Source organism: Dunckerocampus dactyliophorus, chromosome 2 (genome assembly GCF_027744805.1).
Source record: "Dunckerocampus dactyliophorus isolate RoL2022-P2 chromosome 2, RoL_Ddac_1.1, whole genome shotgun sequence".
NCBI lineage: Eukaryota > Metazoa > Chordata > Actinopteri > Syngnathiformes > Syngnathidae > Dunckerocampus > Dunckerocampus dactyliophorus.
In genome coordinates this window covers 22,402,677-22,418,712 of record NC_072820.1, presented here as the reverse complement: position 1 = coordinate 22,418,712, position 16,036 = coordinate 22,402,677, and the positions used below count along the sequence as shown (strand labels likewise).

The following is a 16,036-nucleotide window of genomic DNA, read 5'->3' as shown; positions in this document are numbered from 1 at the left end:
TTAATTTAAAAAAAAACATTTACATTTTTTTCCATTGCTTACCTGAAAGTGACCTTTTATGGGCATTGATGGGCTGCTACTTATGCTAATCACTTGTTAATTCGTCTTACCTGCACACACTTTCAGTTTACGAGGAGATGGGATTCATCAATTTAAGAACACAGCTGTTAACAATTCTGCGGTTTAAGAACATATTGATGAATCTGATATAAAGTTTTCTTAAGAACTCTGTTAAGAACAGTTTACAAGAAAATCTAAGAAGATTTTTAGATATTGATGAATGAGGCCCAATAATCCCTAATAAAAATCCTGAATTAAAAACATGGGCTACTGTTGCTCCCGTAACCCGAGCCAAGAAAAAACTCAACTCTGAACCTTCAATGTCATTCACTTCCTGTCTGCTCGCCTCTCCGCTCCTCTGGGGAACACTTTTATAGCAACACACAAGAGCATGAGTCTTATTAATGTCTTAAATGACTTATTTTGTCTACTGTATTAGTTAATACGAGTATAAAGGAGACTATAGGGGTGGTATTTCATGTTTACAGGGCTCTAATAATGTTAAAAAAACATATGAAAAATACGTATTTAGGTCATAAACAGTTTTTCTATGCTCTAACTCTGAAAATATCCCCTTTATAAATAAGGAATCCTACTTCGCGGAAATTCACTTATCACATTCGGGTCTGGAACCAATTAACTGTGATAAATGAGGGATTACTGCACTTATTTATCGTGGTCAAGTGGTTCCACACATGACCGCAAATACAGGTAAGTAATAGGATTCAATATTTATTATCGTAGTTAGAGCATAGAAAACCTGTTATGACCTTCCATAAAATGTAAATGTAAAGTAATGTTTCATCAATGTACATTACTGACGCTCAGTTACCAGAATACTATACACCTGTATATTGTTTGACTTGTTTTTCAATATTTATTGACTAATAATAGGTAATTGTCAACCACAAAACAGCCATCATTTATTTATTAATACTTTTTTGAAAAACAGCGATAGAGTGATTGAGCGATGTTCGAAACACAATATAGAGAGGGATGACTGTATATCCATTTTTTATTTTAAATTAGATCAGAATAGATTATTTGTAGGGGACAATGCAATTTTATAAAACATGCGAATACAGGAGTTAAAAAAGCCAGGAAGACTATTCTTCTTAGGCTTCTGTTTTAATTTTCCTTATAAATGGTGTCTTCAGTTGTTTGTGTAGTTCAGTAATTTATTTGTTAACACATACTGTAACAGTCCTGATCTAAAGTTGATCATTTCATTCCAATTTACCTGTTGGAGTGAGTTTTGAAAATGATCTTGCTCATGTTTTGATATTCTATAAGATTCTGAGGCAGCCATGGGCTTAAATTGCTTGATATTTAGTTTTGTGGTTATCATGATTAGGTTGTGATCAGACAATCCAGTGAGCATATTCAATGGTTTTAAAATCCTATCCGGTCTGTTTGTAAAAGCAAGGTCAATCTGTGTGGTACTGGAAGTCGTTATTCTTGTGGGGCCATTAATTATCTGAATCACATCCATTTCGTCCATGATCTTTTCCAAATGTTTGCTCTCCTGCTTGACGTCCCAGTTTATATTCAAAATTATCACCTCTTTGGCAAAGTTGAATTCTTTTGATAAAATATCCAACTTTACATGAACATCTACATTTGATGAAGGGGGTCTTTAGACAACTATAAGAGTAAAAGAGTTTTGCTGTGATAAAATAACATTTATACCAAGTACGTAATTCTAAACCATTATATATTCTAAATTCTAAATCACATATACTTCATTACAGTTAAAAGTGTCCTTGTCATAAATCATAACACCCCCTCCCTTTGGCCCTTCCCTATCTTTTCGGAACATTTTATATCCGGGTACAGATAGAATTACTGAGGGTGAGAATTCATGAAGCCAGGTTTCAGAAAGACAAAGGAAGTCAACGTCGGAGTCAGTGAGAAGATGGTGGACTTGATCACTTTTTGACGTGAAGCTGCGTATGTTTAAGTGACCACATACAATTATTTTTGGCTTAGACTTTAGGTCCCATATTAATTTACAATTATTCACTGTTTGAAATACTTTGCATTTTAGTTTTTTTGTTATGGCGGACTGGACCTGTTTCCTGTTGCAATTGCAGACAGTTTTTGCAGGTAGCTTTACATCATTGTCTGTGATGCTTAGATCACCTGTTGCATGTTGTTGTTGAGGGACTGGTTCAGCCTCCTGCTCTCATGCCCAGCCTGTGGTGGTCGGAGCACAGCTGGTGGTGGTGGTGGGTGGGGCCCAGCTAGCAGTGGATGTGGCCCAGCAAGTGGTGGTTGCAGTGGTTGGGGCCCAGTTAGCTGGTGATGCAGGCCAGTGAATGGTGAATGGTATAATAAAACATTTTGCGTAACCTCTGAGAAGCCTTATGTGTGTCTTTGTTTTTTTGTATATAGCTATTTTCTATCCATACAGAGGAGGCATACTTTAAATGTATTGAAATTATAAGGCATCTTTGAGTAAACTTAGAGTATCATTTACGAATGTATTTCATTGCCGGGCCGAGCGTCCTGGTTTTTGGTCATCAAAATCTGGTCACCATAGGTCTAGGTCTCTGTGTTTTTTTTTTACTCTAGTTTGAGTTACCAAGTATGGTTCCAAAAGCATTTCAAGTAAGTGCAACGTATTTAAACGTCAGCATATTTACAGTATTTCTCAATGGCTGTGTTACATAAAACACCCACATGATGGCAGCATAAGAATGTTAGTCCTCCCCTTCCATTTCAGCTCATTAAGCGTCAGTGCTGTTTTTGTGAATCATCCACAAACAAAAACACACAGAAATTGCAACACAAGACAGATGCATCGTTTTCTTTTGCCCCCACTCCCCCCACCCCTGGTTTGCGTTGCAGGCTCAAAATCCCAGAGCGCTCTATGGAACGCCATCACCACAGGGATGGGGATCAAAGGCAAAGAGCAGAAGCCCCCCCAGATTGACCCTCGAAGTCCCGAGGAGATTCTGGCTGATGAGCTCCCAGCTACAGACGAACCAGATGCGTCTGAGAAAACCGCCATCAGGTTTGCTGCTGTTGTCATACATCAGTCACCATTTGTCTTTACAATCAGGGTTTTGCATTGTGTGCTCGTTTTGTATAACTATGTTGACACATTTTCAATAATGTGTCAACAATGAAGGAGAATCTCCCTCGGCTGCACAGGACGATAATCTTGACATTTCACATCCTTATTACACGCGCGCACACACACACGCACACAGCTATTCTAATTCCTACGTATAGATGTTGACCTCAAGGGATTCGGCCATGATTGATTCCACCTCGGTAACAAGGACATTAGCATCATTTGTTGTCACTTTTGAAAAAGTGAACCTTCTTTTAAACATCTGATTCCAATTAACTGTGATGGCTCCCGGAGGCCGCTACAAGTGGCACAGGTGGTGCTTGGTATATCATAATAAGACTCATTGTATGCAAACTACAGACAGACTTTAAGTTTAGATTTACCTAATTTTTGTTTCTTGACAGATTTACATTGAAATTGTTTTTGTTTAACTGTGGGGAAATTGAATGATCAGTTAATTGTTTTTTTAAAAAACACTTTTAAGATACTAAGGAAAGTATTTTTCCCACATAGACATCTTTTATCGGGGTGTCCGCGGGGTCTTAAAAATGTTTTAAATGCGATCTTGAAAGGTCCTAAAATGTATTTTATAAAATTAAATGTTTTGATTTTGAGGACGCTATAACATGGAGCAAAAGTACTCACGTAGCCCGGCCAGAACCTGCTCATTTTGGAGCGGAGAAAACTTATCTAAAGCCCACAGCAAAGTCTTTTTTTGCCAGTATGGATGTGAAATGATGTTAAAAAAAAGTCTTAAATTTGAGCTGTTGAAACCTGCAAAAACCTGAGACCCTGTTTATTTTGTAGATCGTGTATTTGAACATGCCATCCATCAATCTTCTATGCCGCTTATCCTCACTAGGGTGTATTTGAACATGCAGTCATTAAATTACTTAGACTGAAACGTCAGTGCCTCTGCTGGTTGCGCCAAGTAGTGCATGCCACTGTGCCTCACTTGCTTCAAGACGCAATGAATCAACCATAAATTCAGCACTGATGTTTGCTATCTTGACAGTGATAATACAGCTTATGAATGTGTTTTTTTTATTAGAGAGTTGCCAGAAGAAAAGTTTAAGAAAAAGGCGATTTTACAACTTATTCCATGCTCCTCAATGCAAAGCCATTTAACGGTGTTAGGTCATGTTATGGATAATCCCGCTAAGGTCAGTGGATGTCTTTGGCCGGGCCAAAAGTAGTTAACAGAAGGTAAATCCATTGGGGAATTGAGAGGATTCACGACTGAATGACAAATAGCCAGTTTAAAGTAGGTAGTGATTAAATGAGCACAGAATTTCTGGTAATCCATATAGTGATGTAACCGCCATGTCACCTTCGAGGCCAGAGCTGCCCCGTTTATGTCCTCCAGGCGATGAAAATGAGATTTTATTGGGGGAGGGGCGGGACCAAACATGTGATATGCAGCGGGCAGGACAGGAGCAAGCGAAAGGACAGCTGTTACTGACAAAGTGAAGTTCGCAGGAGTGTATTTTCCATTTTAAACACTTGTTGCACACTTTGAGTGTAGTCACACAAAGGTGAGTCATCCAAACAATGTGCAGCCATTACTGTCTACCACAAGAGCTGCCTCGTGATTTCATGGCCTTGCTTGGGCCACTGCAGCCGGTGAAAGCAAGAATGTTTGTGAATGGCGTACAGTAGCCGCCATTATCGCCATTGGCAACCTCGAGGAGGTGTGTTTACGATATCAGCGCTTTTATTGTCAAACAGAAACACTGCCTTGATCTCCATCAGCCTCTCTTTCGGTCTGCGAGTTTGATCGATGCATGTTTCCATTCAAAATGACACTTCTGCTGTGTCAGCCAAACCTTTAAAGCACCACTAACACACATAAAAAAAATGTTTGCAAACCTTATCCCAAGAAGAAGCGCTGCATACAAAAGGTTGAAATTTTGTCGTAACATTCAACTCTGCTGTGTTGCCTGTGATTTTATTATTCAGAAAAATCTACCACAAGATGGCACTATGCCGAATCAACACAACATTTGGTATAAGGCTTTAGGGACTGACAAGTGTGTAAAATTTGATTAAGATTAGTTGAATAACATGGCCGCCACCAATCAAACAAAACACCTTACTTACTTAGCATCTAATCGTCCCTCAGTCACTAAACATTTGTCTAATGATGATAAAACTTTGAGGATATCTATAGTACATGTATGCTACCTTGTATTCCAAAGCATTTTGACCACATCCAATAGGGGGCGCCACAAATGTCATTTATCACATCCTTCTTGTTTCAATATGTTTCCACATCACCTTATCATCATGTTTTTTCTTCAAAATGCTTATGACTGTTGGTGGATTTCACCAGCAACCTGTTTCGGCAGCAAACTAATTGAATTAATTGAGTTCACTGCTGCTTTTTGCCAAGGAGTAAGGCTTCACAAACTACACAACCTTCTCCGGTTTCCACCTGATAAACAGAAAGCCTTACAATTTCAAAAGCAAATGTAGCATGCCCTTGTATCGTGTTTACATTTTAGCACTGCGGCTCATGGATGGCGTTTCCGTGGGCCAGCGCAGTGATTTATCTGCTGGCTAATTGGATGCCATGTGCTGCTGTGAACTTTGCAGTTGATTAGTGCGACCGTCTCTGTGGCAGCCCCCTGTTTTTGCTGGCTGACCCCGTCCTTCGGCTGCTGCTGCTTTCATCACAAGCTCCGCTCACCGGCTAATGAGCCTTCATTGGTGTGTGTGTGTATGCCTGTGTGTATGTGTGCGTGCGCACGCATGTGAGAGTGCATGGACACATAGCAGAGGTAGTCATGGCATCGAGTGACTGCGACGTCACTTCACAGCAATGACGGTAAAACCGTTATATCCCCCTCTGCCATATATAAATAATATAAAATTACTGCTGATTTTTTAATTTTTGCTGTTTTGTTTCTAGTTTTCTTGTTAAATTATATTTTTAGAATGTGCCACGGGCCAATAAGAAAAACAGCCACAGGCCGCACTTTGGACACCCCTGCTTTACCTGAATCAAGGGCGATGTGCAGGATTGCTCGAAATATGTGCTTGCTATTTTATTGGCTTGTTTTACATAGCCTTTTATCAGTGCTGGTAGGCAAAGGCTTTTAACCTTTGCTTAAATCAATAAGTTTGTCCCTGTGTACACAGCCTATAAGCCTCCACTAATTACATTTTGGAAATTTTTCTTTGGTTTTGCCCTCATCTTCACCTTCCAACTCCTGCCCTCACTCAGTCACACTGTATTCACTTTGGTATGGTATGGTCTATATTAGGGGTCACCAACGTTTTTCCTTGTGAGAGCTACTTTTAGAAAATGAAAATGGCCACGAGCTACTCATTTTTGTAGAAATGATTTTCATACCTTTTTTCAACCCAAACAGATCAAATATGCTTGTTTTACCAAAACATTCACAAAATGCTGATATCCACAACTCACATTTTATGTTTCAGAATACTTTTCTTTCTAGTGTTCTCACATTATTAACTGAAAACCTGAATGAAAAGCAGGCCTGCAGGCACCTTATGTGGTTGTGGGGGGCTACCTGGTGCCCGCGGGCACCACGTTGGTGACCCCTGGTCTATATCCTAGGTTCCCAAAGTGGGGTACGCATACCCGCAGGCGTATGACCAATTGTCATAGCGGATACGGGAATAAAAATTTAAAACAATTAGCACCTAACACTCAAGGAGAAAGGAGCGGAAAGGAGACAGACATTGAAGTTGTTCATTGCTCTGTGTGCATTATCCATCCATCCATTTTCTATGCCGCTTGTCCTCCCTAGGGTCGCGGGGGTATGCTGCAGTTTATCCCCGCTGACTTTGGGCCAGCCAATCGCAGGGCACATGTAGATAAACAACCATTCACGCTCACATTCATACCTATAGGAAATTTAGAGTCTCCAATTAACCTAACCTTTTTGGAATGTGGGAGGAAACCGGTGTACCCGGAGAAAACCCATACCTGCACTGGAAGAACATGCAAACTCAAGTTTGATGATTATTTTGTGCATTAATTGTGTTTAACATTTAAGATTCCATTGATATTGGTGTTCCAATCCTCGCACCGCACAGCAGTGAAAACCTGTACTGTGAGTGGGGATTCCCCCGAAAATGAGGCATTATAGTTGGTTATATGTATTTTTGTACTTGGGATATAACTCTCCCCATCTATTTGGTATTAAATTAATATGCAGGCTTAAACCATAGCCATTGTGAGTGGACAAAAAAAGTGAAGCTCAAATTCAAGCCATTCAAACGGAAGGATGCGAACACCCGACCGGAATAAAAGACATGTAGGGTGTTTACTTATCTATTTATCAGTACCCATGTGAAACTTCATCAAAACGTGACCAAGCAAAATACACATTTTTGACCTGGAATTACTGTAAAATGAATTAACCAATTAATTATGTTCAATATTTCAAGTTAACAAAGATAAAAAGGTTTATGTTTTGTAAGTGTCCAGGTGTAGGGGGTACACGGCTTCAGGTCAAATGTCTGAAGGGGAACGTAACTGTAAAACAAGTTTGGAAACCACTGGTTTATATGCTTCAGACATGCTAAAGAAGTTACATTAAGAAACATCATGTGGTTACAGTTGCACAATTCATCATGTCTGAAAAGGAGTGTTACGGGTTGACACTCACAGTATATCGCTTGCTGACATTTTGTTCTCTTCCTGCTCGAAAAAAAAAAAAAAAAAACATTGTACAATGTCAAGGAAAAGGAGGAAATAAAAATTGAAAGTGCTACAATCGGAATAGTAAATTGTTAAAATGATTCGAATTAGGACCAAGTTTTTTGACTTTTAGACCAAACTGTCAGAGGATTTTATTCAGTGAGACAGTATAAGACACGGTAGTCATTTTAAAGCCAAGGGTCCAAAGGTTTTGCAAAGTCTTGTATTCGGTCTTTGTTTACTTAACTGTTCTGAACCTGTAAAGGGCATCAGAGCAGCCACCGACCAGTAGGCACTTACAGTGAAAGGTGTAAATCTGTAGGGAGGGTTGTCACTTTTAGATGTTTTGAGTTACGAGTGTGCTCTTTGCCAATGCCTCGACCCTGACGTGAACTCCGGCGGACAGAAACCCGCCATGAATCACTTGCGTGGGGGAACCATAACTGTTGGCAACTGAGATATGAGCCGCCATGGGGATGATGCTTTGTGCTTCCCTGGTTCTAAACTCCGGAGGTAAAAAAGCTATTATGAACGCCTCCAACTAAGACAAGAGCAAAGGATGGACCCCAATGACCTCTATAAATAGCTGCAATGATGGTATCCATTCCTCCATCCATCCATCTTCATTTGCTTGTCCAAGGTCGGGTCGCGGGGGCAGCAGCCAAAACAGGGAAACCCAGACTTCCCTCTCCCCGGCTATTTCGTCCAGCTCTTCCCGGCGAACCTCGAGGCATAACCTGACCTTGAATTTGGTTTGGTTTGGTTTGGTTTAGTTTATTTGAACATGAAGGTTACAATAGAATACATCTCATGAATCATTCTTTGACAGTTCCACATGTCCAAAAGGAGTAGGAAGAAGCAAAGCTTGTTTAATCCTACCCCCCATCTATTCCACATCTATTACAACACTTGTTATTCACTTGCTGCATTCCATGTCATGTTTTCTGTGGTAATCAGGATAATAATACATAATAGCTGACAGTAAGGCCCAAAAAAAAAAAAAATTATATATAAGTGAAATATTAATTAAAAAAAAGAATTTTTTCCTTTTTTTTCATTTTTCTTTTCCCTTCCCCCTTTTTTCCTCTTTTCTTTTTCTCCTCCCCTTTCCTTAAAAAAACAAAAGCAAAAAAAAAAAAATATATATATATATATATATATATATATATATATATGTATATGTATATGTATATATATGTATATGTATATGTATATATATGTATATGTATATATATGTATATGTGTATATATATATATATATATGTATATATATATATATATATATGTATATATATATATATATATATATATGTATATATGTATATGTATATATATGTATATGTATATGTATATATATGTATATGTATATATATATATATATGTATATATATATATATATATATATATATATATATATATATGTGTGTGTGTAGCTGTGGGTTTTCGGCGTAGTTCTCGCGTATAAATGTTTTAAGTTCAATTTTCCTCTCAGATCATATTTCTCCTCTCTGATTGAGAAATACTGTTTGAGGTTTTTTGGTAACGAGTTATTATTAACTTTATGTATTATTCTGGCGGTTTGAAAGTTTACTAAATCTGCAAATTTTAATATCTGTGATTGTAAAAATAAAGGGTTTGTGTGTTCTCTATACTTGGCATTATGAATGATCCTCACAGATCTTTTTTGCAGTACAGTGATTGCTTTTGTAATTATTTCCCCATATCGCCACACAATATGTTAAATATGGTAATACTAAGGAACAGTACAGGATGTGGAGTGATTTTTGATCAAGAACATATTTTGCTTTATTCAATATAGATATATTTCTCGCCACCTTTTGTTGTATATATTTAATATGAGATTTCCAACTCATTTTTTCGTCTATTATAACCCCCAGGAATTTATATTCTTCCACTTTTTCAATATCTCTTCCAATTTTTCAATATAATTTGGCATAATATATTATTGTTGTAGAGTTGTTAGTCAGTCTTTGAGAGTTGTCTTTTCTTTTCCTTGTAGTGCAGATAATGTCATCTTCAGTATTTGTCCACTTGCTTGATGCCTTGATATCTAACATGTACTTTGGCTTCCTCTGGTTTAATTTGATTTAGATTTTGCAGTTGGCCATCCAAGTGCCTTGACTTCCCTCTGCTTCCTTAAGTCACGTGCTTTGTTGGTGATGTTGGCATTGTCAGATGCTCGTTGATGTAGACATTTGTACCTTTCAGCTTGCTTCTGCCACATTGTTTTTTTTGTTGGTGAACTTTATGATGATGACAGGTGTGGAGTTGTTATTCCTGCCAGACGCTGGAATGCATGTATCCATATTGTTGACATCCATATCTTGCTGTTCTCTGTTATCAGCTGCCCTGGCATAAAACCTGTGTGTAATGTGGAGCCCAGTCACAATCACATTGTGTTTATGTGTACTCTGTTCCAAATAATCATTCTTACACATTGCAATGCGATGCAATCCTTTTAATTTGTTTTGATTCTTTAAAGCTTCCATTTTTTCTTTCAGCCCATCCTTTCTTTTAGGACGTGATGCAGTATCATGCTTCATTTCCTTTAGTATGTGTCCTTCATGTTATGTGCCTCATGTCATTGTTTATCTCTCATTTCGTTCACCATCATTATTACTTCTTGGAGACTACCTGGTTCCTGGCTCTCTTCCACGTCCTCTTCCCCTGCGACAGAAGTCCTTTTTTGTTGGTGGTCAATAACTTTGAAGTTTGGCTTGTCATGCTAGCGAATGTCAGCAATCATAACTGGTTTTCTTTTTCATAAGTTACAGTAGCTATTCATGCCAGATGATATTCCAACTAGTGGTGTCAGCAAACAGATCTGTAATTATGGTCAAAATCAAAATAGACAGTGCAGAATCAGAGCTCTTTTTAGTCCATCCATCCATCCACATTGTTCTCCATTTTTACCTCTAGCATGTCGCAGATCGTGCATCCTCTTTGGGGCATGCTCCCACCTTCAATAGCTCATTGCTTGTGAATCCCAAGATTGTCCCTCCTATTCTTTAGCCTTAACCCAATCAAGCAGAGCAATGACATTTTAGATGGTGGAAATTACGTTTTATGATGGATGCTAATACAAAAATGTGACTATTACGGGGAGCGCTCTTGCTATTTTGATGCATAGATAGCCTTATCGAATTGCTTGGGGATTTTAATGAGCTCTGAATTTTTTATGTACCTCCAAATGGCCGCCTCCCGATTAATGTCGTGATTGAAATACGTGTGCTTTAAGGGCACCCAAGCACAGTGACGAGAATACCTCGGCTGGCTGTCATTTTGTCATAGTTGATAGAACAATCATTTTGTGTGTGAATTGACTATTTAAGCTGTTTTGTTGCTGTGATTGGTATTTTATTCTGACTGCTGATGTGTGGAATGAAATGCTGCACATCATGTGAAGTTCACTGTGTCATTAAAAACTCACTCAAATAGATTACTGTATGTCGCAAACTTTGATTTATCTGGCTGTATGTTCGTTTTCCACCATTCCCTTCTGGTGCCAACTTGTTTGATTTTAGTGTACTTGTACCAAGTAGCATCTCTCTCTTAGACAATTACATGTTGCGATTCCTTGAGAAAATATTATCAAAAAGTAATAACCTAATAGGAAATATCCATAAATGTTGATTATGGACCGTAATTGCAATGCTTTGTAATGCCACCTCGAGAGTTGGAGTGCTCGACTTATACCCGTGGTGTTTATTTACCTAAACCACAAAGAGGACAAGGTGTTATATGGAAGTGGGTGATAATTGGAGAAAGGATGTTATTTATTAATTAATTATTTATAACAACTTCTGTCCAGGGGCCACACAGTGGTCGAGTGGTTAGCATGTTGGCCATACAGCCAGGAGTTTGGGAAGACCTGGGTTCGAATCTCCGCTCTCTCTGTGTGGAGTTTGCATGTTCTCCCCGTGCTTGCATGGGTTTTCTCCGGGTACTTCGGTTTCCTCCCACATTCCAAAAACATGCATGTTAGGTTATGTGCCCTGTGATTGGCTGGTGACAAGTCCAGGGGGTACCCCGCCTCTCACCCATAGTCAGCTGGAATAGGCTCCAGCATACCCCTGTGACCCTAATGAGCATAAGTGGCATAGAAAATAGATGGATGGAACTTCTGTCCATACCTCAGCGACTACGGTCGCGACTACGGTCGCTGAGGTATGCTGGACAATTGTCACATCAAAAATAAAAATGTAGTTATCGCATAGAGGAAAAACTTAAGGATGTGGTGGTGGTGTCTTCCTCTGAAATAGTGAAAAGTCCCACACGATTGACGCAAGTGAGCTCAGGGGAAGTTACGACAGGCCATTTGCAGAACGTCACAGAAAAGGAGCACTTGATTTACTCAGGCTAATCCACCTATAGCACAGTACGGGTGATGGCGCCTAGTTTTTTTTTTTTAGCGGTTATCTGAGCTATTTTTTAATGTGATCAGATTTATTGGTATGATGTCACATCAACTCGATAATTATTGTTCACCCCTCTAGTAAAGTAAAGTTCCGTGCAGCATTAATAGTTCCAGCTTGTTGCACCGTTGCCCATCTCTACTGGCGGCAGCACACTGCTTTTGTTGAGGACATGGTGTGCAATCTCTGGTGTGCTACAGCTAGATACCTTGTGTGTCTGCCAGAAGGCCTTGGCAACTAATCCAAATAAAGAATGATTTCCAGCTTGTCTTTTCACACTGTCCTTATTCTTGATTGTATGGAGAGTGTGTGTGTGTGTGTGTGTGTGTGTGTGTGTGTGTGTGTGTGTGTGTGTGTGTGTGTGGTAAATCATTGTGAACACACACACAGTCACCAACAAAGAAGGGGACAAAGTCCGTGAAATAATAGAGGTGAGAGTCTCAGTTAGACCCGTGTCACTTGTGTACTTGTCTTCTTCTTCTTCTGATGATAGTCCAGTGATAGACAGCCAGCTTTCGTCTTATGCGCTTATATTTGTCTTTTTACAATGTGTTCAAAAACAGGAGATTTTAATGACGGAAGAGGGTCTCCATGCAGGTTATCGCTAGCTAAAAGCTGTTTTCGTCCGCTTAGATCTTTGGTTCTGTGACGGATGTTTCGCATTTTCTCTGCTTTTGGGGACACTACCTGGACTTTTGGAGTTGCAATGCAACGCCGAATTGGTACACAGCTGTACCGAACCGAAGGCTCTGTAATGAAAAATAAAAATATATATATATACCGTATTTTTCAGAATATAATCACTCTGGAGTGATGCAAAAATGCATTATGTAGAGGAAAAAAATATAAATGAGTTTCACTGGAATGTAAGTCATATTTATTTGGAAATTTATTTGACAAAATTCAAGACCAAAAACAGACCTTTAGTCTTGACAGTCATGTTATTGAACTATACATAAGCGCACAGAACAACAGGCTGAATAAAAAAAAAAAGGTAAAATGGTGGTTCACTTGTACAGTTCACCTCCAAGGCACTCACAGCGCCTTGGCACTGCTAACACATTTACCTACTGATGATGCAGCATCAGGAGCAACTCGGGGTTCAGTATCTTGCCCAAGGATATTTCGACAGGATCACGGGAGGATGGAGGATTGAACCTGCAAACTTCAGGCTAGGAGACAACCACTCTACCACCTGAGCCATGCCGCCAGGCTGTATCCAGCATCCATGTGTCCAGTATGTTAATGTAAAGCCTAGGTCACAACCGGACGTACGATTTTTTTGGCCATGGGACTTTTGACGTTCCTCAAAGGCCACAAATAAAGTTGCTGGATGCTGACTACTCATGAAACTTCAAATGCAGCTACCGACACCTTGCGGAGTTACAAAAACTACAGTACATCAGGAGGTTACCTACAGCCACAGCTGATAATGCCAACCCTCTAATGAGAGAGCCCTGTAGCTGACCACACATACAGCGACTAAATGTGACAGCAACTGAGGGATTTTTGTGGACTGGTGCTAATTTACATATTAGGGATTGAAAAAAATTTTGATAACTGATATATTGGATGATTACATTTTTACGTTTTTCAATAAAAAAAGATGATCAGCCAACTTTTGGCCAATTACAATTATTCGCGATGGGCTATAATTGGCCGATGAATCGGTCGGGCCTTAGACACTAAATAAATGTCATACTTGTATGGCATATGATGTGCCTGCAACCGTTGGAATAAACCAGGGGTCACCAACGTTTTTCATTGTGAGAGCTACTTTTACAAAATGAAAATGGCCAAGAGCTACTCATTTTTGTAACATTTATTTTCAGAGCTTATTTTAAACCCAAACAAAGCGAATATGCTTGTTTTACCAGAACATTAACAAAATGCTGGTGTCCACAACTCACATTTTATATTTCAGAATGCATTTCTTTCTACTGTTCTTTCATTATTAACTGAAAACCTGAATGAAAAGCAGGCTTGTGGGCACCTCATGTGGTTGTGGGGGGCTACCTGGTGCTCGCGGGCACCACGTTGGTGACCCCTGGAATAAACCTTTCTGCATTAACACGTCACACAACTTGGAATGCCAACCTTTGAGGCCCTTTCCAGGCTTTTACCGACATAGCTGTCATCACAAGGCAATACTGTTGCTCAGTGTCATATTTACACATTCAGATGACACTGTAGTCCAGTTCCTGGGGGTGCAAACCCGTGAACAGCAGGCAGAAGCCACTCTTGTGCTGCTTTCCCCTCGAGTTGACCTGCCCTCTCCTGTCTGGAAGCGTACCTCTACAAAAAAAGCAATGATGAATAGTGCATTTAGGAAAGCTCAAAGACAGACAGAGAGACAGAAGAGGAGAAACTAGTGTGTCTTTGAAGAGAACATCAGCAGGCTTTGTGGCGCTCTGGCAAACCTCTCGCCTCCTCCTCACACAAGAGCCATCTTGGCAGATGAAAGCCGGCGCCTCTTTTGAGGTGGCGCCCTGGCTTTATCTACGCATCCTGCATCAAGTAATTGAAAGACCTGAGACTTTGGCGGGGAGGGTACGATGAGAAGGGCGGGGTTGAGTCATCCTTGCAAGTTTTGGAGAGAAGAAAACGGAGCCCTGCGTTCTTACCTTTCTTTGTATTTATTTTCAGCAAAGGAGTACGTATAGTTCAGGGCTTTCCAGTGTGCGATGTGCACTAGAATATTCTGGGGAGGTGCAGCAGCTTGAGAAAAATAGAGGAAAAACATTTTTTTCAAACATACTAAGCTAACTTTAGTTATGTCTAAAGCAAAATTAATACATTGGTAGTTTTTCCTGCCAGCAAGTACGCTCCAGAAATTACATTTTACATGGGATTTGGGGAGGCCCCAACCGTACACCCACACTATGAAAACCCCTTGTACAGCAGAACCTCGGTTTTTGTATGCCCCCGTTTTTGTAGGATTCAGTTCGGTTTTTGCTGAAAAATATTGCGAACAATATGTGTTTGTTATCAACAGCGCGGCAAACAAAGTAGCCCATTTGCCCGCACATCATAGAATGAAGTCCCCAATAGTGGTTCTTTCAGAGTTGGCACACTATAGACAGATTCCGGCCAGGGAATACTTTAATCATCTTTATTGTGTGTGTGTGTGTGTGTGTGTGTGTGTGTGTGTGTGTGTGTGTGTGTGTGTGTGTGTGTGTGTGGTTTATTGGTGCAGAGAACGAACACAGAACAATGAACAACTCAGTATCTGATTCCTTTCTTCCTCTTAATACAGAGGCGTCAAACTGGATTTTACCGTGGGCCATATTGCAGTTATGGTTACCCTCAGAGGGCCACCTCTAACTGTGAAACCATTTGAATGTATAATCACCTCATAATATGATCACACATTTGATTATCATTTTCACTTTGTATTGTTTTACCATCAAACTTATCATGAAAGATGTCAACGTGCCAAGTGGAAATTTAAGTCTGCAACTATTCTATAATTCATTTAATTTTTTTTTTTTTAATCCATCCATTTTCTATGCCGCTTATCCTCGCTTATCCTCACTAGTCAGCTGACTTTTTTTTTTTCTTGACGAGGAAGGACGTGTATGGCAGGAGCTCTGTTGATGATACTGGAAATTCTAACTCTTTTGGTGCTTTCCTGACTGCACTTCATGAGCACAGGATCAGTGCTGTTGGCTGAATCCCCCATCTGAATTCCTTTAACTTGGATAGTTGAGAGGTACAGATACAAGTATCGATACCTGCTAGCAAGTCTAGCTAATTAGCGAACTGCTGAAGTTAAAAGAGGTTGCTTAG

The 16,036-nt window shown here is 39.7% G+C and overlaps 1 protein-coding gene across 9 annotated transcripts in view; it reads left to right on the top strand.

Annotated features, from left to right (window-relative positions):
- The window catches only part of pde1cb (phosphodiesterase 1C, calmodulin-dependent b), a 147,309-nt gene that overhangs the window by 25,771 nt on the left and 105,502 nt on the right, over positions 1 to 16,036 (top strand). For all 9 annotated transcript variants that reach the window (XM_054769310.1, XM_054769311.1, XM_054769313.1 and 6 more), the window contains exon 3: positions 2,911 to 3,076. In XM_054769310.1, the coding sequence (XP_054625285.1) occupies positions 2,911 to 3,076 (166 nt within the window). The remainder of the gene's footprint in view (positions 1 to 2,910; positions 3,077 to 16,036) is intronic.